The following is a 19,096-nucleotide window of genomic DNA, read 5'->3' as shown; positions in this document are numbered from 1 at the left end:
CCCACAATGTAGTAAAGCACTTACTGCAAAACTTCTGCTACTTAATGCCTTCAGAGTCCTTCCGTTCTTAGTTTGGTCCTTTTTAATATTTTACTTGCCAGGCAGTCAAGTCCTCTCTGCAGGAAGCACCTGTGGTCATGCATGGGAGCATTTGTACTGGGCATGCATGCCCAATAAAAGGAAGTGCTCTTGCACAAAAGAAACAAGGTGTACGCAGGCGCTTTCTATCGCTGGGCATGTTCACAGCCTGTAGAACAGAGGGGAAGCTGTGAATAAAGAACTATGTGGAATGGTGAACGGGAAGAACCCTGAAGACAATAAGCAGCTCTTGACGACCATGATTTCACTTTTAAAATACCATCACACTCAGATAATGTTCATATAAACAGAGGCGCCAGAAGGATAAAGGTAGCTAAAAAGTTTAAAAATAGAGGAGACAGCGGTGGACTTACCACCTCCAAGTAGACACAAGATAATATTGATGTTGTTTTAACAAAACAATTTTATTTACATACTCCAGGAACCTGGAGTATGTAAATTATTATTATTATTTTTTTATTTATATAGCGCCAATATCTTCCGTAGCGCTGTACATAGTAAATAAAATTGTTTGATTGAAACATTAATAATATCTTGTGTCTACTTGTAGGAGTTCAGTCCATCACTGCCTCCTCTATTTTTATACTTTTTATCTACCTTCATCCTACTGTTACAAAGCAAGTCTGAAGTGGAAAAAACAAAAAGAGTTACCTATGGAGAGGGAAGGCTGAGGGTCCTATAGAACCTTCTCGCTCTTCCCATGGTCCCCTCGATCCAGCACCGTCACGACCGATGGCTCAAATACTGCTCTGTGCCGCTATGGAAGGCTTTGTTAACCCGAGTGCTCCTGAAGACAAGCGGCTCCATACTGCGCATGCACGAGTGCGCACTCCCACCTGCACAGTACGGAGCCACCCATTGATGAGAACATTGGGGCTCCCAAAGTCTTCCAAATCCTCCTGTGGTGGCAGATTAAAACGAGGATGACAGCACTAGAATAAGGGAACCGTGAGAAGAAATGGAAGGCTCAATGGGACTCAGAGCCTTCCTTCTCCATTGGAATCTGTTTTTTTCCCCTTCAGATTTGCTTCACGTATTAAAGGCTTCAGGTATTAAAGGCTATTCTGGCTTCAGGTATTAAAGGCTAGGTATGTGCCTTTACTGACCTGCTTCCCCAGCCCAAACTGCACCATCCTTATTCCTCCCAGTCCCCCTAATGCCTGGGAAGGAGCAGGAAGGGACAGATTTTCTCCCCTGCTCCCTCCTTTCTCTCCCCGACTACCTCCTGTCTCTTTTCAGCCCTCCTCTTCTCATTATCAAACAGGGGTGGTATGGAAGGAGAAAGAGAGCGAGCCTTGAGCAGGAGAGAGCAGGGGAGATCTGCCCGATCCCAATTTGACAATACTGTCATTCTTTTTTAGGTGGGCACCACAGGACCATGAAGCAACACAGCAGAGGACAGTGCAGACAGGGCAGCAGGTACAGTATATGTGCTGTAAAAGCACATACCTAACCATATGGCTCACATCTTGTCACGAGACTAGGAAAGGGCGCAAAAACGGACGTTGTCCAGGGTGCTGAAAGCCCTAGCCACGCCTCTGATCAAACCCAAAACTGCAGAAGGTGAATTCTCAAAGCAGTTATACCAATTAGTGTAAACTATAAGTATTGCATCGAAAACAGAAGTTTTCAAATACAAAAACCTTTTTGTTGCTCTGCTTGTCTATTGCTGTGCACTTATCCACACACTTTTTTAGACCTCTAGTGCCGGGCTAGTTTGCTCTCAGCAGACTGAGGTCTTACAGTTGCTTGCTACCCTCTTGTGTAAACTAAAAGTCCATCTCCTGACAAAGCAGACACATGGTTTCTATGGTAGGATGCTGAGTAATGTAGTCTGACATATATTGTAGTCTGGCATATATTTTTCTTTCTAGTTTAGGTCGCATCCTTACACCCGAATGACCTGCCAACTGGCTGAATCCAGAGAGGAGAGTAAATGAGCTGTAGTAAAGTTCTCCAAGCACATTTGTCCCTGTCCTCCTCTTTGCTTCTTTACACTCTTAAAATTCACTTATCTAATTTATACTTGTTCAATTTTCAGATTTTAGATTCTAAATACAGGACACAAAGTCGGAAAAAATACATGAAAGGTACAGGAGCAGGTTGGCACCAAGGCAGACATTACACAGATCCTCAGGGAGCATGAGTAAACTATACAGAGCCAGGGTAAGGAGGGGGGGACACACTATAAAGGGCATGAGGGAAGAGACTGCAGACACTATAAAGGACATGAAGGAAAATGGGATGGGCACAGGGCCTGTGGAAAGAGGGGGTGTGCACTATACAGATCAGGGGGGGGGGGGGCAGGCACTGTAAAGGGCCTACAGAAGGAGGGACTAGACACACTACAGGGAAAGGGCAGAAAAGGATAGAAAATATACAGGATGTGGGGAGAAGGGGCAGATGTTATACAGTTTAAGGCGAGGAGAAGATAGCAACCATACATAGCTTAGGGAAGGTTGGGGCAGACACCATAAGGGATCTGGGGGAGAAGGGAATGAACACAATATAGAGCCTGGGAGTAGAAACTATGCAGGGCTTGGGGGAGGAGGGAGTAGACACTATACATGGTTTAGAGCAGTTACTGTTTCAGACCTGGGAGAGGATGGGGCAGACACTATACAGGACCTGGGGCAGAAGGGGGTGGATACAATATAGAGCATGGGAGTGGGCACTGTGCCCCGCTTGAGGGAGGGGCAGGTAGACACTGTACAGGGCTTGGGACAGACACTGTCTTGGACCTGGGGGAGGATGGGGCAGACACTATATAGGACGGGGGGAGAATAGTGGGAACACAATATAGAGCCCAGGAGTGAGCACTATACAGGGCTTGGGGAAGACACTGTCAATCTTGGACCTGAGGGAGGATGGGGCAGGCACTATGTGGAATCAGGGGGAGAATAGTGTGAACACAATATAGAGCCTGGGTAGACACTATTCAGGGCTTGGCGCAGACACTGTCCCAAGCCTGGTGTGGGATGGGGCAGACACTATACTGAACCTGGGAGCAAATGAGGAAGGCATGCTGCTCAAAAACTCTGTACATTGATCATAGATCACTGCTACATCATGGCTACAAAGTAGAGAAGAGGGAAAGGATGTTTGAAATAAATACCTTTGTTCTCCTTTGAAACCCATGGCATATCAATGTGGCTAGTTTAATTTGTTAATTTATGAAGTGGTGAGCAGGCTGAGCAACACTTTCTAAATAAAGAGATCATCACTATTTGCAAATAATTAGCAAAAATAGCGGCAATTAGTCCGAGACAGATGAGCACTTGTAAAACTGGCAATCACTTTAGTTGGCCATCCCGTTTTCTAAACATGGCAAAAATAGATGTTATTTGTGCAGGAATAATGGTATTTTGCTGGCAATCAGCTGATCGCAATGCCTATAAATAGACCCTGGTTTATGAAGATGAGAAACAAAGGCTCCCACCCTGTGAAGCATATTGCTTATGCAGCAAGGGGGAGGTTTGTGGACAGGCTAATAGCAACTGTACTCCTGACAGAGTACAAAGAGTACTGTTGCTAAGGCTGTGCAGAGCAGCAATGTGAGCTTCCTGTCAGGTGTGGTAGCTCTCAGCTGGCTGTAGAATGAAAGGGAAAATATTTACTAGCACAAAATAGCAAAATGACTTGCGTTCACCTACCTATATGTATGGCAATTGTATAAGGAAAACAGATTTTCCCTTAAAATTGTGCAAAGTACCGTAATCAAAAAGACCTGAGCACCTGCTAAGCACCATATCAGGATAGTGAAAGCCATATATGGTGGCTCTTGCTACAATGTGCTGGAATGACATTTTATGTAACACACATAAGAAACCTAACACATAGGTAAGGTCCACAGCCAAAATGACATAGAGATGGCACAGTTGTGCTACCTGAATAACATCCAAAATACACTAGATCTAAAACTCTAACACTGAATGTGTAGTTTTTATGGTATCTTATATTAAAGCACAAGTAAAGCCAACAAAATAAAGCAGCAAATAGCAAACTCATAGAAGTCACAATGCTAAACTGAACCCAAACTGACGAAAGAAATAAAACTACACTAGGGGTACAGATGCCTTCTGACCTCCAGCTTGTCAACCAGTGTAGAAGGCAGACTGACGGGGAGGGGACAGACACCTGTAAGCTGCTAAGAAAGAGATGAGGATCAATGACTTGATAAAGGATTTACCTCTATTTATTTATTTATTTATTTATTTGTTGTATTTATAAAGCGCCAACATATTACGCAGCGCTGGACATTAATTTAGGTTACAGACAATATTTAGGGGTGACAAACAGCAATATGACAATACAGGAATACAAGAAAACCAGATCACACAGCACAGTATGAGTACCAGGTAATGCTTAGTCAGTCACTGGATGGGAGCATGGAGTTAGGCAAGTTAGGTTCACTCAAATGCATAGCATGGGTGCACAGTAATAGAGGTGCATGATCAGGTAGGACACAAAAGGAGTGAGGACCCTGCCCAAAGGCTTACAATCTAGAGGGAGAGGTAGGGACACGAGAGGTAGGGGACCAGAGTTCGGCTGTGGGTTTAGAGCAATTGTGAGGGGTGGTAGGCAAGAGTGAAAAGGTGAGTTTTGAGGGCCTTCTTGAAGGTGTTGAAGGAGGAGGCTGCCCTAATGGGTGGAGGTAGGGAGTTCCATAGTGTCGGAGCGGCTCTTGAGAAGTCTTGGAGGCGTGCATGGGACTGGGTGATGCGGGGGACGGTCAGGCGAAGTTCATTGGAGGAGCGGAGTGAGCGGCTTGGTGTGTATCTCTGAGTAAGATCAGAAATGTAGGTTGGACAGGTTTTGTGGATGGATTTGTAGGTCAGACACAATATCTTGAATCTGATTCTGGACTGGATAGGAAGCCAGTGGAGGGATTCACGGAGGGGAGCCGCCCTGGTGGAGCGATGGGAGGAGTGGATAATTCTGGCAGCCGCATTCATGATGGACTGCAGTGGGGCTATTCGGGTCTTAGGGAGTCCAGACAGAAGGGCATTGCAGTAGTCGAGGCGGGAAATTATGAGGGCATGGATGAGGAGTTTGGTGGTGGCAGGGGTCAGGAAAGGGCGAATCTTACAGATGTTACGAAGGTGGAAGTTGCAGGACTTTGTGAGGTTTTGGATTGCTTGAAACACATTTTAACCTAAAATAATATTGTTTGAAATGCTTTATAAAACTTGTGAGCTTTAAATTTGCAACAATGTGAAACAATACAACATAGCAATGATTTGCATAACCCTGCCCATTGGCCCTAAGTGATGAATTGATGGTGTTCCATTCTGCATAGGGTGAAGAGATCATATGTAATTGCCTTCTGTCAAGTCAAAATTGTACTTTTTCATTTGCATTGAGAAGACATTTTTTTGTGTCATAAACAGGATACCTGACACAGAATAAGCCTACAGATGGGGATTCTGGTCTCATTGCTTGTATGGTATAATTAAGCCACAACAAGACCAAATCAGGCAGGGACTATAAAAATGCCCACCAAGAAAAAAAATCATTAATAACATCAGCTATTTTGCACCATAACATATTCCTTTTAAAAGAAACCTGGGCAGACAGGAATATGGAAGCTGCCATATTTCCCATTTTTTTAAATTGCTGTCTGGCTGCTGTGTAGACCAAGCCTCACTGGCCCAAACATACAGTCACTGGAGTCACACTGGAGTCACCTGACCTTACTATGTATTCTGAGACTGTGATTCTCAAATTATTATTGCAACAACATGACAGCCAGGCAAGTAGGTGATCTTATTTATTTGTCATTATTATATTTTTGTTGTCTGTTTTTAGGGAATAATATGGCAGCCTCTTCATCCCTTTAAAAAAAGCAGCCTGTAGAGAACAATGCCCCATACAGACAAGACAAGACAAGACAAATAACATTTATATTGCGCTTTTCTCCTTGCGGACTCAAAGCGCCAGAGCAGAGCAGCAGCCACTAGGGCGCGCTCTATTGGCAGTAGCAGTGTAAGGGAGACTTGCCAAAGGTCTCCTACTGAATTAGTGCTGGCTTACTAAACAGGCAGAGCCGAGATTCGAACCCTGGTCTCCTGTGTCAGAGGCAGAGCCCTTAACCATTACACCATCAGCCAACTACAGCCAACTAACACAGACATCAAATATTTCACTGCACTTTTATGGAGACAGTGAACTCTTTAGTAACTTACAAATATTATCAAAAATACTGGCCTTGTAAAGATCAACAATCACTATCTATCTATATATTATATATATATATATATATATATATATATATATATATATACACGCACGCACGCACGCACACACAGTATTTTGTGTTGAAATATAAATATAAAGTGCAAACATTCCTCTATATGTCATTGTTGAAGTGTGAATTAGTATTAAATCAGCCAACAGGAATTCATCTTTTTCCAGATCTCACTACCTATGACAGGATTGGTTGCTAAATTATAGTATTCTATCATCACTGCTTATAGCATTACATGTACTGAACATCCCCAACTGACTACAAGTTATACATCTCTTCTGTAGACAGTGATTGAACTAAATCTAGGATCAGGCAATTTGGTCTAGCATGGTACTAGTTAAGATTATTATTTTGACATATGCAAATTTTAAGGCTAGCAAGAAAAACTGCATGGCAAAGCCAAACAAACCGAGCTATTTGCAAATCAGCTTAAAGATAATGCTGGTGATAAATGACTCTGCAGGGTGTCTTCAGCAGGTGTGCTATTAAATGCCGCCTGGCTGGCAGAAAGTGGCATTACTCACAAGTAGTCTGTGGGAGCATTTATAAATAGCAGACCCTCCCAGGGCTGCCTGAATACCCTATACACATCCACCTATTGTGTAACAGAAGCTGCCTGGCATTGCACCAGCAGAACAGGTGTAACCTCCTGCGCTCAGCTGGCACAAGTCATGCCACAATAATAGTTGTAGTTTCCCACATGGCACGGGGCATGCACGTACCTTGGCCAGCAGCAGGGCGCTCTGACTGGCAGCAGCCAGATCCCTCAGACTCTGGGTGCAGACAGCATGGCGTGGGGGGGCTGCCGTGGTGCCCCCCGTGGCAGAGCATCCCGGGCTGCCACAGTTACTGCTGTGGTTGTTGCTATTGTTGCTGCTGCTGCCAGAGTGGTGCCCGCTTGCCAGGGGACTCCCAGTTGGGCTGCTCCGAGGTCTCTGCCGTATGCCATCCAAGAGCCTGACGAGCAGGATATTCGCTGGTAAATCATCCACCCCACATTCCACCAGGATGCGGCACTCCGGGCAGCGCAGCTCGTTCCTGGAGCTGACGATGCTCTGCAGGCAGCGGCGGCAGAAGGTGTGCTGGCACGGCAGCACCCTGGCACTGGTGTCCAGCCTCTCCAGGCACACAGAGCACTCCAGTAAATCCAACAAGGAGGACTCATCCATCTCCTCTCCTCCGCCACCTCCGCTGCCCCCTTCTCGCCTCTCTCTCCTCTCCCGTCTCCTCTCCTCCTCCTCCCCTTTAGACGCTTTCTGTGGTCCTTTGGAGGTGCACAGCCAAGATGCCCCGACAAGCATGGAGACCAGCTGTAGCCTGGGCCAATGCACCCAGCAGCACACACGCTAAACACGAGGCTGCCCCCAGACACGAGCCATGAGAGCCACAGGAGCACGGAGGGAGCTAGATGCCGCTACATGGCTCACTGAACTTGGCTTCCCTTTAAATGAGCAGCACCTCCTGTACAAGTATCATAGCGGCTCCTTGTTGGGAAATCCAGCAGCTGTGCCAGGGAGTAACTTCACGTAGTCCAAGTTGCCATGCAGGCTAGAGGAAGGAGCAGAGATGCCAGCAGCACATGCCTGCAGACAGCACAATAGCAGCTCTCACAGACTTCCTAGAAACACAACTGGCATCATTGTTGCCAAGTGCAGGGTTGGAGGTGCCCCTCGGGCTGGCCAAAGTCTGGGCACAAGTGTCAGCAGTGGCCGGGATCAGCAGGACAGCAGAGCGCAGACAGGGAAGGACATAGTCAGCATGCTTGTGTCTTCATGTGACCCGTCCCTCACCCCCTCTGCTGCTATTGCAGTCTGCTCCATAGCCAGCTATGTAACCTGATCACACTCCCCCCTCCCCTTGAGGAAAGGAGGGGCTGCCTGTACGGCAATCCTCTCCCTACCACTTCCAATGTGACTGGCTGTCAGTGTGTGTGTGCCCGGCACGACTGGCAGCCTGGCCAACTCACCAGCTATTGCGAAATAATAATCCAGCATGCCAGATGTTTCTTCTCTGGACGACAGGGAACATTACTACTACAATATAGACTTTCTTTAGCAGGATTCCTACCAGCTAAATAAGTTATTATTGGAGAAAGCGATTCAGTCGCACTAACTTTAACAACTAAAAATGAATATTTACTACATATTTATTCAAAGTTGTATGCATAGTCCCCTGTCTTCCCTTCTCTGGAGGGAAGAGTTTTTCCAATCGATTTCTGCTTCACTTCTATGGAAATCGGTGGGAAAAGCAAAAAAAATCGTCCGAAATTCAGATCGGACATGTTAGAAATGATTGATCTGGCAGGTAAATCTGCCAGAAAATTGTATGGTGTGTACCTAGCACAAGGCTTGGCTTACAGTGGGACGTTGCTTTGTGATGCGACGATAAAGTCGCAACACAAAATTAAAATGCAATGCAACAAAAGAGTCATAATGAACATTAACGCATTGTTAAAGTTGTATACAGTAGATACTGTGAAGCATATGGGAAATGAAAAGGATGCTTCTCTATCTTTTTAACATGTGCATTTAGAGGAAACGCACTGCAGCAGTACGTTAACATAACGCAACATTTACAACGTGCAGCTAACGTCACACTGGAAATGGCACATAGCCTTAACATTGCAGTGCGGTAGACTGCGTTATATAACTTTATAAAGCAGGATAATAACGTCCCACTGTGAACCTAGCCTTACAGAGACACTAACACAGAGATTAATTCAATCATTTTAATAATAATAATAATTCCTTTTTTTGTATAGCGCCTTTCTCCTGTCGGACTCAAAGCGCTTGCGAGGCAGCCACAAGAGCGCACTCAGTAGGCAGTAGCAGTGTTAGGGAGTCTTGCCCAATGAACTTCTTACTGAATAGGTGCTGGGTTACTGAGTAGGAAGAGCCATATGTGGGCGATTGGGAAACAATCTGATAGTGTACAGCTTTAGTAAGCAGTATTGTGTGCATAAGGCAGGGAACACACTTGCAGGGCCGTTTTCCCCTGGGATTCTCAGGGTTCCGTCAGGTTTATGCGTTCGCGCATAACATGTACGTTGTTCCGTGTAGGTTTATGCATTTGCGGCAGCATGTACTGTAAAATGGAAAATGCAAAAAAAAAAAATGCAAACGGACGCAATGCACACATTTCTCATGCAAGACTATTGACTTCAATAGCCTGTAGAATTGTGCGCATTTGCCATTCACAGCAAAACGCGCACAAACGCGTGTAGTGTGTTCCCTGCCTGAGTGTATACTGTATGTGTTAAACGAAAAAAAATAGATATTTACCTAAGAAGAGGGTAGCCTCTGGATCCTGCAGATGCTTCCCATGTCCTCCTGTTTCCCACTGATGCCACACATGGACCCCCCAGAACATACGTGAATCGAGTTTGAAGATTGTGTCCACGCTGCTCTTCATGCACAAGCAAGGCTGTACTGTACCTGCGAGAGTGCAGCCATGGCTGTGCAGTAAGCTGGAGCCTCTGTGCTACAGCGCAGACATCATGTTGCCCTTTCATGAAGAGCAGTGCGGACGCGATCTTCAAGAAGGTCCTGAACAGCGGTAGTGGTCTGGAGGAGGACACAGGAAGTGCCTCTGGAGCACAGGTGTCAAACCACTTAAGGACCGGACCGTTTCTCTCAGATCTGTGCTGCGTAGGCTCTCCAGCCCGCAGCACAGATCGTGTTAATGGCAGGGCGATCAGACTTCCCCCCTTTTTTCCCCACTAGGGGGATGACCTGCTGGGGGGGTCTGATCGCCGCCGCTCCGTGTGGCCGAGCGGGGAGGCTCCTCAAAGCCCCCCTCCGCAGCGCGATTCCTCCCCTTCCCTCCCTACCTCTCCTTGCATGGGCGGCGCAGGACGGAGATTCGTCCTGTGCCGCCTCTGATAGGCTTCGGCCTATCACACGGCGGCGATCCTCGGCCAATCAGAGCCCGGGGATCTCCGATCTCCTTTACGGCGCTGCTGCACAGCAGCGCCGTATTGATGTAAACAGCGGGGATTTCTTCCCCGCGTGTTTACAGTTAGCCTGCGAGCCGCGATCGGAGGCTCGCAGGCTATTCACGGAGACACCCACCGTGAACTGACATAGAGTTTCCATGTAAAACCACAAATGACTAGCCGCCGCCATCGGCGTTAGCTGGTCGTTAAGTGGTTAAGTCCCCGTGGGCTATAGCTATGCCAATGTTAAAGGGACACTTAAGTCAAACAAAAAAAATGAGTTTTACTCACCTATGGCTTCCAATAGCTCCCTGCAGCTGTCCGGTGCCCTCGCTGTCTCCCTCCGATCCTCCTGGCCCCGCCAGCAGCCACTTCCTGTTTCGTTGACAGGAGCTGACAGGCTGGGGACGCGAGTGATTCTTCGCGTTCCCAGACACATTAGCACCCTCTATGCTGCTATATGGTATATGATATATGCTATAGCAGCATAGATGGCACTATTGTGGCCAGGAACGCGAAGAATCACTCGCATCCCCAGCCTGTCAGCTCCTGTCACCGAAACAGGAAGTGGCTGCCGGTGGGGTCAGGAGGATCGGAGGGAGATGGCGAGGGCACCGGACAGCTGCAGCGGGCTATTGGAAGCCCCAGGTGAGTAAAACTCATTTTTTTTGTTTAACTTAAGTGTCCATTTAAGGATGGACTGAGAAATGGAGAAATGTGTTCTACTTAATGAACCACTGTTTCCTGATTCAGTCTCATCAATTTATTTGAGCTGTGCCAAAAATGTGTGTGGACCTTGGTCCTTGAGGACTGAAGTTCGACATCCCTGCTGGAGGATCCAAAGGGTTCCATCTTCATAGGTATCTGTTTTTTTGGGGGGGTTTATTGCCTCCTCAGGTTCACTTTAAGGATCCTTTCACACTAAATCAGTTGCAGTTCTGTCACTGAAAACTCACCTCATCAAGCAAGCATACAATATCACCTAGGATTTGTTATCTAGGTCTGGACACGCTGTAGCATTGGTAAGCTAGCTGACTTCAGCAACACATCTCAGTATGTGATATATATGCAAGGACATCAGTGCATAGATGGCACCAGGGCCAGATTTACGGCAAGGCCACATAGGCCATGGCCTAGGGCACCATAGGATCAAGGGCGGGTTAGCAGCAGGCTATACTGGGGGCAGAAGGGTCACCTGGCTACCTATACTAGAGAGGGGGTGTCAGCAGGCTATCTATACAGAAGGGGAGAGGGTCACCTGGAATCTTATACTTGAGGAAAGGGGAGAAGAGTCCTCAGCCTGCCTATACTGGAGGAAAGGGGGGTCATCAGGCTATCAAACTGGAGGGGGGGGTGGGGGGAAGGGTTATGTCGCTACCTACACTGGAAGCAGGGCCGGATTTAGGCCAAGGCCACCTAGGCCATAGCCTAGGGCACCACAGGAGCAAAAGCACCAAAGCAGCAGGCTTGCTAATGCTGCAATTCAGGGAGATCAAGCAAGCGCCAGCCACCTGTGCAGCAGCCACCTTGCTCTCTGTGCACTTTAGCATTGTGGCGGGCAACTACGGACTCGGACAGCATTGGAGACGGAGGGGAAGAGGAAACCTCTGCACTGAAGACGAGCAGAGAAGTGAATGACACTGATGGCTGCTACGGTGTGGAGGTGAGCTGGCTACCTATACTTGAGGGGAAGGGGTCATCAGGCTACCTATACTAGAGGGAAAGAGTGGAGGGGTCATTTGGCTACCTATACTGGAGGGGGGGGGTCATGAGGCTACCTATACTAGAGGGGAGGGTTCATCTGGCTACCTATATTGGTGGGAACGGGATAGGGGTCAACTCGCTACCTATACTAAAGGGGGGGTGGCTGGTGACATTGGCCTTGGGCGGTAAAGAGTACAAATCCGGTCCTGACTGGAAGTGGGGGGAAGGGTTATTTGGCTACCTATACTAGAGGGAAGGTTTTGTGGGCTACCTATGCTGGAAGGAGGGGGAAGGGTCACCTGGCTACCAATACTGGGAGGGGTCAACTGGCTACCTATACTGAAGGGGGGTGGCTGCTGACAGTGGCCTTGGACAGTAAAGAATACAAATCCGGCCCTGGATGGCGCTGTCTGATGGGCATACGTTTGTGCTGTGCAGCAGTACGTTCTGACAGTGAATTGCTATATGCATTTGTGCACAACAGTGCTGTCTCATTCAGTGTAGTTGAATAGAGCCAACACTGTAATGGAGAGAAATGTAGGTGCCATGTATTCCAGTAAAACATCCAGCCAACTCTGTTGCAGTGAATGAAAATAAGGTATTTTTATATCATATTGTTTTTAATATACAGATGGAAAAAAGGTAAAGAATTAGTACGCAACAGTTTGAAAAAAATGCTCAGTTAGCGTTAAGATAAAAATTGTGCCTGATTATTTTGATTGAGGGGGTAAAATCATGCTGCATAATTATGTTGTGTGAGGGGGGTAAAAGAATGCTGCATACTTATGTTGTTTGAGGGGGGTAAAAGAATGCTGCATAATTATGTTGTTTGGAGGGTACATGCTACCTAATTATAATGTAAAATTCTAGAAATGGTTATTGTGGAAGAAAAAAAATGTATAAACTGTGTTCAACTCCTTGGGGACAGTGTGTAGTTAAATCTACACCATGTTTGTGGCTGTGTAAGCCTGACATGGCATAGATTTGTCTTAAGTGCTCCTCCTGCAACTGCGCATGGCCGCCACACCACTAAACTCAGCTGTCCAAAAACCACCCACCTTCCCTTATAAAACGAGACAGTTTTGAAGGAGATATGCAAAAACAAAGGTTATGTGTGAGCAGGGCCGCCATGAGAAATTTTGGGGCCCCTCACACATCACCAGTATAGGTAGCCAGGTATAGGTTTCCCCAGTATAAGTAGACAGCTATAGGTGGTGCCCCAGTATAGTTAGCCTGGTGCAGATGCCCCCAGTATAGGTAGCCTGGTATAGCTGGTGCCCCAGTATAGTCCAGCAAGATACAGGTGCCCCAGTATAGGTATTCAACTATAGGTGGTGCCCCAGTATAGGTAGCCTGGTATAGTGGCCCCCAGCATAGGTAACCTGGTATAGGTGGTGCACCAGTATAGGTTAGCCAGGTACTGGTGCCCCCAGTATAGGTAGCAAGCTATAGGTATAGGGGGTTCCAGCCCCAGTATAGGTAGCCAGGTATAGGCGGTGGCCCAGTATAGGTAGCCTGTAGCCAGATATACTGTAGGTGGTGCCCAAGTATAGAAAGTCTGCTGTAGTGGGCTCACTCATCTGCTTCCCACGTTCAAGAGCTGATGTCATTCTTCTCTCAGTGCTGGAACGCGGTGTGCTGGTTAGTGAGCCACAGGCCCGCAGCCAGCACATGCGGCCCTAACAGCACTTTGGGAGGGGGGCAGGGCCCCCAAAAGCCCTGGGCCCCTCACTGCAGTGTCAGTTGTCCCCCCATGATTGCTGCCCTGTGTGTGAGTTCAGTTAGTTATGTGTGAGTTTCAAATATTGAAATGGATCTGTTGAGGTTGAAGATAGACCACTTCCATTCAGAATAGGTAAGTGCGCAAAAGATTATTGAAGCCGGAATGCTTGAAAGTTATCGATGCTTGATAAAACAGAATGCAGAAATGTTAACTTCAATAGGATGTTGTTATCTGTACACAGAATGTTAACCTGTGTAAACAGAACTATGGAAATGTTGCATAACTAAAATGATACATTGAATGCCTCTTGCTTGAAACTTAAAAAAAAAAAAAAGAAGAATATTGAAACAGTCGGACTGGGCCACAGTAGTACAGTTTTTTCCCTCGGCGGGCCCCGCCTCCAGGTGCCCCCCCCTCCTTGTCTGACAGAGCTCCAATTGCTGCCTGCAGCACAAAAATTCTCTTCTCAGTGCTGTAATCACTCATGCTGAGAGCAGTGGCATAGCTAAGGAGCTGTAGGCCTCGATGCAAATTTTACAATTGGGCCGCCCAAGCATTCTATATATAACAATTGATACGACGCACCAAAACCTGCCAATGGCAACTACAGTGTCAGAGGTGGAAGGAGGGGGTGAGAAATAGCTTGTTAATGATTACCACTGTTCAAAGTATCTATAGAAGTGATTATTATGAGCACAGGACCAATAGAGAGGTAATACTGTAGTTGAGGGAGGGCCCTTCAAGGCCCCTTTGGCCCAAGGGCCCCAACTCGCAATCTCTGTGGTCGCAACCTCTGCAAAGTAGGACATTACTTTATATTGAAGGATGGGACTCTATGCAAAGTTTTGCTGGGCAGCAGTGTCTCTGAATTACAATGCTGCTAAGATCATGTACATTTGGCCCTGTCCATAATACATCATGACCACGCCCACCTTCCGGTGCATGGTCCCTTTTTTTACCGCAATCATGGGATGTGTGGGCCCCAGGTTGAAATTTCTTTGGTGGGCCCCCAGTGTCCCAGTCCGACCCTGCCAACCTCTGTTCTTTTGGATAGTTTTTTTTAATGCCTCATAATGTACAGTGAATTGCATTAAAACAATCATAATTAAGCCATTCATTCGTTTAGTTGATCAAATGATCAACGTAGTAGGAAATGAAATGTTTGGATTGCAATGTTTGGTTGAACCATAAGCTGTGACTGCAGTACCTCACAATATGGTTCATCACATACACATTGATTTTTATATTGGAACATACTAAAATACATGTGTTAACATTCCAGTAGTTGGAGTGATGGCTGCTTGCCTCTGAGCCTGTCATAAACTGATGCTGTTTTTTGAGCAGTTTCTCAACACTTTAAAAGGGCTTCCCATCATGGTGCGTTAAAAGCAGTGACCCATGTAAGCTCCGTCATCCTAAACACAGCTGTCACTGTCTGTTCCACTGCCGTGCTGGCTGTGCTTGTCCCTGCCTCTTTGTTCCTCATATTTCATCTCGCTAAAAAGTTGCTTATTGCTAACATGGGGACAGCTGAGCGAAAAACCTAGAAACGTCTGTTCAGCTCCTATTTCAGGTTCTGTCAGCCGCATTTTTCAGCTTTAACGGCAAAACCCTGTGTTATGTCTCCCCCTAGAGCCCCAAAACAAGAACGTAATATAACTATATCGAGAGCAAAATTGGTTTGTTTTCATATATCACCGAGGATGAAAATAAATGTGGGAGAAAGAGCCCTAATGTATACCTCCTCCTTGGTGCTGCAAGGATGGATGGTGGGTGCTATGGTTAATATAACTCACCCGCTTGTCTGTAGACCATTAGTTGTCTGTGTTTCCAAAGTATGCAAGGTGTTTACCAACTAAGCATTAAAGAGAATCTGTATTGTTAAAATCGCACAAAAGTAAACATACCAGTGCGTTAGGGGACATCTCCTATTCCCCTCTGACACAATTTCGCCGCTCCTCACCGCATTAAAAGTGGTTAAAAACAGTTTTTAAAAGTTTGTTTATAAACAAACAAAATGGCCACCAAAACAGGAAGTAGGTTGATGTACAGTATGTCCACACATAGAAAATACATCCATACACAAGCAGGCTGCATACAGCCTTCCTTTTGAATCTCAAGAGATCATTTGTGTGTTTCTTTCCCCCTGTTCTCATGCACTGAAGTTTCAGGCTGCTCGTTTCTTCCTGCAAACAGCTTTGCCCTTGTCTGTAATTCTTCAGTATGTGAAAGCCCAGCCAGCTCAGAGGAGGATTTATCCAGCTTGTAAAAGATAAGAGAGAAAAGAGAAGCTGCTCTAATCTAAATAATACACAGGCAGTGTGCATAGAGGGGCCTGGAAGGGGGAGTTCATAGCAGAACCACAACACTGAAGAACTTGGCAGCCTTCCAGACACAGGCCGACAAGTCTGACAGGGGAAAGATACATTGATTTATTATAGAGACTGTGATAGTAGAAAGTGCTGCAGTAAGCTAGAACACATTAGAATAGCTTTTGGAACTTGTAGGATGATAAAAAACAGGATGCAATTTTTGTTACGGAGTCTCTTAAACTTTGGCAGTGGATGGCTATGGGCCCTTTAAGACTACAGTCACTTGTGCCTTTTTAAGCAATATGATTGCTCACAGTATATATGAGCACAGCAATATGATTGTTCACAGTAATGACGGGTTTCTCCTGCCCAATATAGGTACATAAATTGTCTTGATTCTCAAATGTGTGTTCACTGTGTCTGAGATAGTGAAATATTTAAAATAAGAATTGCATAGAGACCTTTTCGTTCACCCTTTTACATTTTGTGTAAACCAATGCATTACAACATAATGCAATACCTGCCAGCACTTTCCTTCCAATGTGTGCAGTGCACAAAACAATGCACACTGCACCGTGGTAAAATTATTCTGTGCATTATAGTGTGAGTGGCCATATTCAACCTATGGGAAGAGAACTGCTACTGTGCTACAAAAATGCAATTCAATACACATAGCTTAAAGTGTCTCAGCTGTAGCTAACATGGTCTCGCCTATAATGGCCACAGTGTTATTATTCTAGCACATAAGTACACTGCAATGTACACAGTGCACTGTGATTAGTTTGCTATTATTCTAGAACAGCTTCATGTCCCTGTTGTTGTCACATTCACAGTTCTGGCTCTGTGCGCTGGAATGGAACTCTGCCTACATAGCAGATGAGCATGACAGGCTGAAGCACTGCTGGCGAGACTGTGGCTGCTGGTACTGGGGATATCACCTTTATGGGTTCTTGACTAAGTTGTGTGAATGTGTGATTCATGCACATCACAGGAGAGCTCACCATTTACTATGCACTTTACAGTTTCACAATATGTTCCACATGACTTCAGATGAATTTAACTACATGTCTGCATGAAGTTTATTGTCTAGTTAAATGACCATCCTCTGCAGATGGTACTCTTTCATGCATAACTTCCATTTAAACATACATACATTGCTGCAGAAAGAGATGAGCCTTAAGATAAGAGCTTCAAAATGGCTTCAAGTTATAAAGATGCAAGGACATGCACTGCATTCATATGTGTGAGCAGACTGCTTAAGGGCCCGTTTCCACTTGTGCGGTGGGAATCGCTGCGGTAAAAATTTGCATGCGGATGCGAATTTCGCATGCAAGTTTATGCTAATTTTCATGCAAATTCGCATGCGATGGATGGCGATACATGCGAATTTATTCATGGCAGTGCCTGCATGCTTTTTCCATTGATTCCATGCGAACTTGCATGCGAATTCGCATGAAAATTCGCATACCAATGCCGCATGCGAAATTCCCTATTAAAGAGAACCAGAGACTGGTAAAAAAAATGTATACATACCTGGGGCTTCCTCCAGCCCTATAAGCCTGGATCGCTCCCACGCCGCCATCCTCCGCTTCCTCTATCCGCTGGTACCGGGACCCGTAAACCCGGCCAGTCGAGCCAGTCAAGGCAAGCGCAGTGCGTCACTGCCGGCGGACGCAGCCAATTTTCCGCATGAACAGGGCTTTCTCCATATCCTTACGCATGCGCCTTCATACTACGCAGGTGAATGCGTAAGGATAAGGAGGGAGCCCCTGTTCATGCGGAAAATTGCCCACATCCGCCGGAAGTGACGGGACCAGTACCGGCGGATAGAGGAAGCGGAGGACGGCAGCGTGGGAGTGATCCAGGCTTATGGGGGAGGCTGGAGGAAGCCCCAAGTATGTATACAATCTTTTTTCATTTTCCACTATCCTTCATCTCTGGTTCCCTTTAAATGCATTGTATGCGATTCGCATAGCGGTATGCGGTATGCGAATTCTGATGGCTCTGCCTGGCAGATTTTTTCTGCACAGAAAAACGCAAAGGAATCCTGACAACAGTCCCATCCACTTGTATTGGCTATGCGAATTTGCATGCGGCAAACGCATGCGAATTCGCGATAGTGGAAACGGGCCCTGAAGGTCAACAAGCAATAATAACTGCCTGGCTGTCCTGCTGATCCTCTACCTTTAATACGTTTAGCCATAGACCCTGAACAAGCATGCATCATATAACGTGTTTCTGACATTGCGTGACATGCGTGCTTGTTTCTGGTGTGTGATTCAGACACTACTGCAGCCAAATGGATCAGCAGGGCTGCCAGGCAACTGGTATTTTTAAAAAGGAAATAAATATGGCAGCCTCGATATCTCTCTCATTTCAGTTGTCCTTTAAGTTAATTGTTGATGTCAGGCTTTGTGTGAGGTTGGATATGGGAGAGTACATGCAATAATGCAGAAAATTTGCACAACACAAGTCAACTGCAATGCCATTGACTTGCATTAGATGTGCGGCAAACATGAATTCATGAAGATACCAATCCCATGCAAATTCTGTCATATGTGACAGCCTTTAGTTTAGTTTTGAAAAGTATGAGAAGGTTTTATTGCTGTCTGTGTTCTTTTATTGCTGTCTGCGTGATTTTATTGCTGTCTGCATTCTTACTGAAACAATATTTTCGGTCTACAGTAAAAAAGAAAAGTTAGATACTCACCACTATAGAGGGAAGCCCCTGGGTGCCCCTGGATGCTTTATTATTATTGTTATTGATTTATAAAGCGCCAACATATTCCTTGGCACTGTACACAGTAAGAAATGAATGTGGGGTACATAATATTACAGACATGGTATACACCAGTATACAAAATACAGAACTGAAGACAAAATAGAGAATCGATACAAAGTACAGAATTGGTAATGACAGGGACAAGAGTAATGTGATGAATAAAATGTAGAATTAATTCCAAGACATAAAAGGGGAGAGAGCCCTGCCCTTGCGAGCTTACCATCTAAAGGAAGAAGGGGGGGAACAAGAGGAGGGGTTGTATACAATGAACATGTAGAGGTAGTGTGTTTTAGGA

At 45.9% G+C, this 19,096-nt stretch overlaps 1 protein-coding gene across 2 annotated transcripts in view; it reads right to left on the bottom strand.

The window, feature by feature from the left end:
* The window catches only part of SH3RF3 (SH3 domain containing ring finger 3), a 565,916-nt gene extending 557,781 nt beyond the window's left edge, over nt 1-8,135 (bottom strand). For both annotated transcript variants that reach the window (XM_068268306.1, XM_068268307.1), the window contains exon 1: nt 7,069-8,135. In XM_068268306.1, coding sequence (XP_068124407.1) covers nt 7,069-7,647 — 579 coding nt within the window. In that variant the 5' untranslated portion in view covers nt 7,648-8,135. The remainder of the gene's footprint in view (nt 1-7,068) is intronic.
* Between the last annotated feature and the right edge of the window lie 10,961 nt (nt 8,136-19,096).

The sequence above is a fragment of the Hyperolius riggenbachi genome, chromosome 2 (genome assembly GCF_040937935.1).
Source record: "Hyperolius riggenbachi isolate aHypRig1 chromosome 2, aHypRig1.pri, whole genome shotgun sequence".
NCBI lineage: Eukaryota > Metazoa > Chordata > Amphibia > Anura > Hyperoliidae > Hyperolius > Hyperolius riggenbachi.
Note: the sequence above shows the minus strand (reverse complement) of the source record. Positions and strands in the feature narration are given on the sequence as shown.